Source organism: Pseudonaja textilis, chromosome 1, assembly GCF_049901715.1.
Source record: "Pseudonaja textilis isolate UNSWEBS1 chromosome 1, rPseTex1.2, whole genome shotgun sequence".
In the NCBI taxonomy this organism is placed as follows: Eukaryota; Metazoa; Chordata; class Lepidosauria; order Squamata; family Elapidae; genus Pseudonaja; species Pseudonaja textilis.
In genome coordinates, this window is record NC_141990.1 from 286,641,770 (window position 1) to 286,652,330 (window position 10,561).

At 39.0% G+C, this 10,561-nt stretch overlaps 1 protein-coding gene across 22 annotated transcripts in view; it reads left to right on the forward strand.

Annotated features, from left to right (window-relative positions):
- The window catches only part of TMEM63C (transmembrane protein 63C), an 87,071-nt gene extending 83,377 nt beyond the window's left edge, over positions 1–3,694 (forward strand). For all 22 annotated transcript variants that reach the window (XM_087922042.1, XM_087922030.1, XM_087922040.1 and 19 more), the window contains one exon: positions 157–3,694. In XM_087922042.1, coding sequence (XP_087778168.1) covers positions 157–369 — 213 coding nt within the window. In that variant the 3' untranslated portion in view covers positions 370–3,694. The remainder of the gene's footprint in view (positions 1–156) is intronic.
- Positions 3,695–10,561: the final 6,867 nt, after the last annotated feature.

A 10,561-nucleotide genomic window follows, 5' to 3' on the forward strand; every position in this document is an offset into this window, starting at 1 on the left:
TAACGTTTCAGAGGTGCTTCACAAGCCACAAACAGTAATTGCTGCCATACAGTTGCCAAACTTGGAAAGGAGGAGAGAAGGAGTGACCTACTTTGTTAGCTACAGAGAGGAAAGCCAAAAGCACCAGAATTTAACTGTTTTGCTTTTGCATTACAGATGTTTGTGGCCACTGTGCTTCAAGAGCCAGAGTTAAGTCTTACGCCAGCAGCTTCCCCAGCTCATCAGTCTTATGGCACGATGGGCAGCCACCTGGACCAAGCAGAGAACATAGAGGAAGGTGGCCTGCCAAGTTTTGAAGCAGAACTGGAAAACACAGAAGGCAAATATAGAACCAGACCCTTGCTGGACACCCAAACTCACTATCATTGATTTCATCCTGCCAAACCAAAGACGGGTGGACGGAAGTGTTGAATCTTCAGAATGCTGGAAAGAAGCATCAAAACCCAACATCTAGATTTCCCCGAGCTGCTATACCAGATTGGGGGAAAGATCTGAAGTTGTAATTTGGATCAGAGCCGGTCAGGCAGATGGATGAGGGGCCTTTTTAAGTCCTGACATCTCTGGTCATGCTGTTAGAATGACGGATCTAAAACATTGAGATGTTGAGCTCAGATACAGAATATTGAGATGTTCTGAAGAGATAGTGTTATTTCTATCCTATACACCAGCTGCTTAGCAGCATGTTCTATATGTTACCTCTGTTCTGCTCCAGGTTGACAAACTGCCATTGCTTGGCTCTTTCTGTGTCTTCTGGGTAAATCTTCTGAATACTCAGTTGTTCCATATTCTCTTCCTCCCTCTCCCCCTATTTTGCTTTTTAAAAAGAAATATTTTGGCCATATGAAAATATTTCTCTAGCTCGAGCAATCTTCTCATGGCAGCAAAAAGAAAGGACCGTTTTGATTTGATCAATGCATTGGCCACAATAGCTGCGGTCCTTTCTATAAACCATCAGTGAAAGGGGTAAAGACATAGGGAAAGTTGAGCATCCTTGGATATACATTCACAATCACTGCAAGTCTCAGTATATTGCCAGCCGCAGAACCAAAGTCCTATATTTCCTGATAATGCTTCTGCTGCTTTTGTTACTGCTTTTGTCCAAATCCACTGCCAAAGACTTCCCGTGCTGGTTCGGTTGAAGTGACGAGCCTAACTTGTCTCTGTTTTTCTAGTTGCTGGCTTGGTAAGCAGAAGAATGCTATGTTCAGATTTGGCATTATTTTGGATCAGATGAGGTGGGAACTTCCCCATTCCTGGTTTGACAGCAGATTGCAACATGGGAGAAGGGGAAAGCAGGTTTCTAATGCTAATAGGTAGAGCCACGTGTATAAAAATCTGGCCCAGTTTCCTATATAAAACAGGGACAGAAAAAGGTTGATCATCAGACAACTTAAGGAAAGGTGAAAGGTTTAGCTTATATCAACCACATATTTTTTCTTTAATAGGGAAAGCATTTGCACAACTGAAGAAGAACCAGATTTAAACACAAGAGTGTTCCCTAATCACATCTAGGGTGACATTAAGATGATTGTAAAAACTGGAGTGAAATGGCAGGCAGACGTGAAATCTCTGTCCTTAAACAACACATTGTCCTTTTTTCCACCAGCATGTTTGAGGTTGCCAGTCATCAGCTGGCATGATGTCACATGCCTAAATTTGGAAAGTTCCGAAGAAGACAACCAAATAATACATATGCTTTTCAGAATTGCTTTCTATTAGACATGTGCATGGGAATGGTTCAGTTTTGCCACCACTATAATACAACTCTTCTTCTAGTTAAACTGCATTCAAACATTAACCAGCTAGATCATGGTCAGGAAGTTGTGTACCTTTCCTCCAGCAGAGGAAATGTAATCCCAGAAAGCATCATCGGAGGTGAGGACACTGGAAGCTGGAGACACACAGGTTCTTCGATCTGCATTAGGCAACTGTTTCTCACAGAACCTTCTGCTAGTTCCTGGGTCTAATGCATTGTGCACTTTCTCTTGAACTGTGTTGTTAGACCTACAATGGACCAGTCTGCAAATTTCTCAGAGATGAGTAATGCTATTAAAGAATAAGTAAGGGGGAGAACTCATAAGTGATTTGCAGAAAATCACCACTCTCTTTTTTCACAGGATTGTTATGCTATGAATGCAGTTTAATCAATCCTGTAAGTAATAAGCAAGTGAAATGTTCCGAACTTAATGGTTGTTATAAATGGAGAAAATATGCTGCATAGTACTAAGCTGCTCTGCTGAACAGGTTTTCCCTGATAAATGTTTTCCTGTTCTACAATAGTAAATGAAACAAAAAGACAGAAAACAGAAATTTGACTAAATGTGGATTTCTCTTCCAAGTTTCATAGAAAACAGTCCTCAGGTCAGGATGACATCTCCAGTTGGAATAAGCAGACAAGTCCATTTCTCTCCAATGGAAGAGCCACCTTGACTTTTATATTCTTCAGCCATTTCTGAGACAGCAGAATTCAAAAACTGAAGAAATATTGTCTCTGAGAAAAAGAGACTGGTGAGCTCAGTAGAAGTTAAGAAAGAAAGAAAAAATCAGAACAAGGACATAGTATCTGCCACGTAATGTTCTTACTGCCTCCACATGTGTAAAACATTAGCAGAAAAATGTAACACGCTAATGCCTGACTAAAAGGTGGCTGGTTTGTGTATAAAACAGCAATTCACCACAAACCAAAAGTTGCCTTTCTCCTGAGCTTCACCAAGGATATTCTTAGTCTGAGTAAATATTAGTGCAATGGAACAGAATTTCCAGAATCATTTAACGTTACCGACGTGTTTTGAAGAACTTCATAACTCATGGCTTTCTTTAAGGAAACAGGAATTAGAAGATACAGTTTGGGGATCATGAACCTCTACTATGTCTAGCTCAAGCTACATCAATTCAAGAATTCAGAAGAAAACCTGATTTGCATAAACCAAGGCTGAGTTAGGACAGGGATCCTAAACATAAACCTTATAAATTAAACTTTCACCTAAAAATACCCTTAAAAAAGAATACTTTTTAAAGCACTGAGAATTGCTGTTGAGACTCTTCAATGATTGATTGCATTAGGGTACAATCCCACACTTCAGAATTGCCTGTAACTTGACACTCGAGAGGCTATTAGTGTATAATGGTTATAATCTTTCCAAATTGGCCATGCTGTCTAGACTCTTTGGAAAGTGGAATTTAGCACCATCCAAAGGCACACATTTGACTTGAGGTAAACTTCATTTAAAAAAAAAAACATAACTGGATGTTATGTGAAATTGGCAAAGGCTGTATATTGTAAGTGTATTTTCACTTATACATTTTCACATATAAAGCTATGCTACATTTAGAAGGAAAGAATGTGTACCTGAGAACTGACTGTTTAAAGAAGGAGGATTTCATTCTTCCCTTTCTGCCCTTTTCCCCATTTAAATATGGTAGGCATAATACCATAATTGCTGTTGACCTCAGAGGAAGAAGACTGCTTCTTATAAACTTAAGAAACCTTATTTGCAAGGAATTGGCAGACTTACTGTACATCTTCTATGTGTTACTTGAATTTTACATGTATGCCCTACGTAGCTTGGACGCAAGTACATTAAAATCAGCCTTCCTTGACTTGGGATTGTGACACACTAGCTGGGAGTTCAGCTCAATCGTATTTGGAACATAACTCAGAGGGAAAAAAACTACAATAAAAAATACAAATGTGTGTATTTTGTAGAGTATCAGCCCCCAAATCTGAATCTCAATCCTTATGTAGGCAGTGTTCATGTCTCTTATGGGCTTGCTGAATCTTATGGGCTTGCTGAATGTTCTGCATCTGTAGGGCACGTTGAACTATAAACTAGTCATAAAGACTGGCATTAAAAACTGCCCCCATTTTCAATCTCCTCCTTTGGGGGACCCTCAAGTGTACTGGACTAAACCTCAAAGAAGCAGAAGACACCATTTCAACCTGCTGCCTCTGAGCCCTCCAAGTTACAATCCATGCAGCAATCTCTTATATCAAGTGAGTGTATTGAAATTTGATCTCATTGTAGAAGCACCGTGAATAATCCCACCTCTCTCATTTAGGCATGCAAGGAAACGAGACATCATCACCCATTTTTAGAAGCAGCAGCAATATATATTGTTAAATGTCCCGATTATTAAGGAATTCAGCATGTGTCTTGAAGCAAAAGAAGAAAGATTTCTAATGGTGAAATGGGGTGGGGGCAACAGACTTAAGACAGAGCAGGGAACACATGGAGATGAATTATCTTACTTTGGTACAGTTTCACACAGCACAGTAAGGGAATATTCCATACTGATTAGTTTGCTCCATTCGCTGATGGCATTACAGGCAGGACCATCAAATTAAGTCTTTCAGGGACCACTAATACTGTGATTTCAGATATGATAGCTGCAGAACTACAGAGTTGCCTTTGCAGAAAGCTGAAGAACATGCATGTATGACTCTCAGTATATGTTAATCTTCCTTATGGCACAGTGGTTAGAATGCAGTACTGCAGGCTACTTCTGCTGACTGCCAGCGGACTGCAATTTCAAAGTTTGAATCTCACCAGGCTCAAGGTTCACTTAGCCTTCCATCCTTCCAAGGTTGGTAAAATGAGGACCCATATTGTTAGGGGCAATAGGCTGACTGTAAATCACTTAGGGCTGTAAAGCATTGTGAAGCAGTGTATAAGTCTTAAGTGCTATTGCTATTGCTTATCCTGGGACCTTTAATAGGCCCAACATTATTGTGCTCCAGGACTTCAAATAGATATTGTCTAAAAAGCTACATAGTTAAATGGCCTAAAACTGAGTTCCATATTAAGGTTCGCTGCACCAAACAATTCTCATGTGTAGAGCCATTAAAGTAAGTATGCCGATGTTGCTGCTCTTGGTTGCCTTCTAAATTTCCCATCCATAGAAGTATTAGTCTTCATTCTCATGCAGAAATGGATCAGATAACTTACCAGGTCGGCAGACTAAGATAGTACTCTCATAATGACATTTTCAAGGATGGAGAAGGAAGTTGTTTGTGTTTCTATTTGGCTTTGACATGTCAAGAGTAGCATAAAGTGACCCAGTGTATCATGGGAAATGAAAGTGACCATGCTGGAAGGCCTCCGTGGAAGTAGCAGGAACCCATCCACACGTAGGCCCTGCCATTTCCTGCTACTTCCACAGAGACCTTCCAGCACGGTCACTTTCATTTCCCATGAAATGATCTTTGCCCATTCACCTGCTAACGTAGCAAACTTCCAGCCATCTCCTTTCTCAGCTGCTCTTATTTCGTAAATGTCTGTGGATTAAAAAATGGTGTCTTCAGGAAAGAGCTCTCTCGTCATTTCCTGAATCGACTTCCATTGGAATATAGCAAGAATTCTGAATGCTGTTAAGATTTACTGCTATGATTAGGCCTTAAGTTGCTCCACCCCACTGGTCCCTGAGCTACACCTTTTAATATGGATTGAGTTGTACATTTTAATACAGAGTAATACATGAACAGAAATCCTTCTGAAGCAGTTTTATTTGGAGAATCTTACTTTGCTTTATTCAGTAGGATACCGAGACATCAATGTATCAAGTATAAGAGCTCCAATAGTTCTGATTAGTTGACTCTTTAAAAATCAACATCTGATTCAATGGAAATGATTGGAAAAATCACAGTCTAATCCATAAATGAATTGTGGTAGAAAACACATAAAAGCAGCAGTAGAACAATTTACACCTATCTATGGTAACTGGCTATGTTAAAGGTTTTGTATAACCATCTACATCATCAAACTGACCAACAGAACCTGAAAAAAATAACCAAAATATTGCAGTGTAGATATTGTAGATGTTGAACTGTTGCTGAGTTCTAGCCAACTATGATGTCTATCAAGCTATTACATTCTGTTTCTTTTCTTTCTCACTTTCTATTAACCTGTGTATGATTTGGTAGGCACCATGCAGTGTGCCAAGCTAAATCAGTGGCAAAACCAGATGGCTAGAATAGGGCAAATTTGGGTCAGGTAAGAACCATCACAAAAAAAATTGAAGAGTATCTTTCAGCTTATTGTGAACCCATGGTATCTGATCATAAACATCTCTCATTTATTTATTTCTTAGTAAATTTCTAGTACCAACTTTCATGGCATCGTTTCAGCCCCATCCTTTCGCACTTAGACTTCATTGTAAAGGGAGCATTCTCATTTCTCATATGCATGCTAAAGATGAGAAAGCCTTTATACAACCATTTTTCTTCATTCAATTAATGGATCAAGCTAGAAATACTTCTATAATGAACAGCTTTATTAAAATTTCAGGGCTGCCAAGAGAGTCAGAAAATTCCTGAAATGGTTCTGCTAAATAAGACAAAGGGTTAGGAATTAGAAGTTCTATATTTCTCAGAAAGCAGAGGTAGGAGGAAGATTGCAGAGGGAAATTGAACAAAGGGAGGAAGGGATAGAAGTGACTCTTGCGGCGTCTTTCAATTCTTGCATGCAGCTGTAACCCCATCCTAGCAACCTTACACAATTCTGCATTTAGCCAAAGTGTGTCCAGAAAGGCAGGCATGTGGCCTTAGAATATAATTTACAAGGAAGAACTGTGAGGTTATGCCCTTGACATAACAGTCCCCAATTCTCCCATACAGTATTCTTTCCTAGATTGTTTTGCTATTCTAACATGAAATTGAGGTCAAATATCTACTGATTTAAGTCTTGTCATTTGAATTCCCCAAGCAATATGGAACCTTGGATAAACATACTGTATATAAATTCTAAACTTGCTTGACTCCAGTAAGATTAGAGAAGTTCCTTATTTGAAAAGGTATTCTCTCACACTTCCAAAGGAAGTGAGCAATTTAGTTACTTTCTCTGAAAAGCCAAGAGATGGAGATCCTGAGTTCACTCAAATGCTTCCTAGAAGTCAGCCCAGCTGGAGAAGGGATGGAAGTAGCAACATCATTAATCTATATTGTTTTGATTTTAAGACTCCTTAGGTCCTCTAAACCTTGTGAAGCTTAAATTATTAAGTACAACTTATGTGATTATAACACCCAATTAGCTAACAAAGGAACAATCTGAATCCAATTATACTAGAAGGGAACTCTCTAAAGAAAGAAACAAAAGGCTGTAAAAAAATGAAGTGGGCTATTCAGTACAGTAATTCTACCAAAACAAATGGGGGAAAAAAAATCAGAGAATAAAACCCTTGTGGATTTATGAAAACAAGCATAATGGATGCATCAAAGTGAAAATTTCCACTCTCCCATCAACTACGCATAATGCCTGAGAGAAGCTCAAGCACAATTCAAGGAGTTCTCTACTTCAGACGGTAACTCAGAGACTTGCCTGAAAAAGTGTATTCCCATTTAGAAGTTCTAACCTTTGCAACAAAGGTCTGGGATAAAGCCAAGTGGATATTGGGCAATCTTCTCAATTTAGTAAGATACTCTTAAATGGCTGCACTATAAAACCAGAATCGCCATTGAAACAATCCTTTGCTTGCTTGAATCTGTTGTGACTCATATTGCTAAATATGCATCCATGAAGGATATGAAGGTTCTGGAGTTTCTGTAATCCAATCAAAGTAACCTATATCTTAAGACTCAGGGCAAATAAGGGGATTTAATTCACTGGCAATCACTATCTATATGGCTAACCATGTGTCAACTCATAAAACATTTTGTATACACGTTTTACAATTGACAACAGAAAGAAGGGGGGGGGTTCAAAGAGTTGGCAACAGTGTGAAACTGAAAGTACATTCCATTCATATTTTATTCAAAGACTGATTAGATGGCTGAAGCTTCTGCTGCGAAAAAAATTTTAATTGGAAAGCATGATTGATGACTCTTGGCTATGGACGTTTTTCATTGGATGATACACCCAGAGGGGTAGGGGGGAAAGCAGGATCAACGGTGACAGTGAACTACGTATCTCAGAGCTGGCTACACCCAGGTTAGTGTCGGATGTAGAATGGTAGCTTCAAATAAATCCTCTTTAATTTTGGGAGTGTGGCTCAAGGCTCATGATTTAATTGGAGTAACTGCCAGAACCCTGACACCATGTATAGGTAGTCCTCAACTTACAACAGTTCATTTAGTGTCCTTTCAAAGTTAAAACAGCACTGAAAAAATGACGACCATTTTTCACACTTACGACTGTTGCAACATCCCGATGATCACGATTTACAATCAGATGCTTGATAGCTGGTTCATATTTACAATGAGTGCAGTGTCCTGGGTTCATGTGATCATCTTTTGTGACTTTCCAACAAGCAAAGTCAATAGAGAAGCCAGATTCCCTTAATAACCATATTACTAATTTAACAACTGCAGTGATTCACTTAACAAATGTGGCAAGAAAAGTCATAAAATGGGACATAACTCACTTAGCGAATTTTTCACTTAGCAACATCAATTCTGGATTCAGTTGCGGTGGTGAGTTGAACGCTACCTGCATAATGCATGCTGGAGAAAATCCACTCAGTGAATGCTGCCAATCGAGACTCAAAACTTGAATTAAAATTAGGGCAAAACATTGACAAAAACCATTGGTCATTTCTGAATAAACACATTCGTAGATTATTTTGGCCACTGAGTAGGAAAAAAGTATAGTTTCCCATTCTGAACCATTATCCACAAAAAGAAGAAGTAATGAAAGGGAAGGCCTAGTACTACAGACATTTCCCTAATTATTTAATTGAAAAGAATGCCTAGGATTTTTCTGTGGCACTATAAGACTTTATTTCTTCCCATTCCCTTCATCCACAGAATTCAAAAAAACAAAACATGGAATTATTCTGGTATCCATAAAGAATGAGGAGTGGGAGCAATAGTTGTGTATGTGTGCATAATATCATAAAAGACTGATCTAAGGCAACACAGATGATAGAATCCTTCTGGCAGCAATATTTTCCAGAAGGGTATAGTACTTCTTGACCTTCTTGGAATAAACATTTAAACACAAATTTACTTATATACATACTTATACATTTTTATTACTATTGGCAAGACTACCAGAAACCCAAATAAAAGTATTTTGGGGATAGGTTTTATTTATGAAGTAATTATTCTCACAGTTGATCTATAAAAGATGTGATATAAATCTGTTCTGAAAAAATTTGCATGGCGGCCTTCTCCAGTTTGATACTTATCAAATGTACAGTTAAACTACTTTTCCTAATCTCCCATGAGTTGAATTCCAATATATTTACAGAACACCAGGTGGGCAAGAGAGATGTAAGGGAGTGAGAATATACTAGTAGGAGAAATACACTTGAAAGTCTGGTTACCAAAAAAACATATACTACAAATCTGATTCATCCATTGTTCACAAAAGTGGACTGCTTTATTTTGTTTAGAATGCATTTTTAAACCACCTTAATGCTGAATAATTTCTTTTATTGCAATGTCAATTCTCAGTATGTCATGGTGGCATCTTACCTACCCAAGCTTCATGAGCTGACAGATCTGACATTAGCAATGGGGGGTGGAGGGGAAAGTTTAGAATGTAAGGAAAGGGAGGGGGATGGAAGCCCAGCTGAGCCATGTGAGAAGCTCCAGCCAAGGTCAAGTAAGAAATGCAGAGCAGGGAACCCAGCACCTGTTTCCTCCCCCCACCCCACCCCCAATTATCTGCAAATGTCCAATCGGATGCTTATATATTTATAAGCATCCGATTGGACATTTGCAGATAATTGGGTGGGGGGTAGAAGTGGCCAGGGGTGGGGACCTTTCTTTTGTGGTGTTTGCATGGGAAAACTTCAGATTTAGTTATCCCCATTTCTGTAACCATTTGAACTTCAGTAAAATACACTGACCTTGGCAGAAAAAATGGCCAGGAGTCTTTCTTTGCTAAATGACTGACTTGGATGATTGGCACAAGATCACATTAACCAAACAATAAATGCAATTACTCCATGAACCTTAACTCCACTGCTGAGTATAGCTTTTATTAAAATTGGTACGTAGTGGCAATTTCACATAACAAAGTTGTTACATAATGAACATGGTTGTATAAAGTCTTGAGGTAAGCAGTAGAGAACATTAACAGCATCTTATGAGGTCAGATCCAGTATTCATTTAGCGCAGCATCCATACACGAATCAATTATACACAAAGGGGAAGGAACACAATATGCGGAAGTGCATCAACTTAGTCCTTTCATGTTTAGGGAGATTAAAAGTCCCTGCCCTATATTCTTAAATCTCTCACCATCAGATCAAACCAGTACTGCTCTAATTTAAATAATAATATGCAATCATCTGTGCTGTACTTACTTTCACCTAGAAGTCCAATCCCCATGACTCTCAGGCAATGAGGAAGGGCTACCTGCTGCTGCTGTTGCCGGCAACCATCTGCCTTGGCAAATTCCTTGTTCTGTTTCTATGGAAATCAGAGTTCCCAGAAAGCTAGCTTGCTCTTGCCAAAATTGCTGCTATAATATAAGACCGCAGAAAAGATCTAGATCGGACAAACGCTGTGGAGGGATACCAGTGGCCCCTTTTGCTTTTGCTTTATGGAAGCATTAGCCTAAAATGTGGGTTTCAAAAGGCAGATTAAGAGCTTTTGAATCCTGAGCAAAATCGTGGTCCA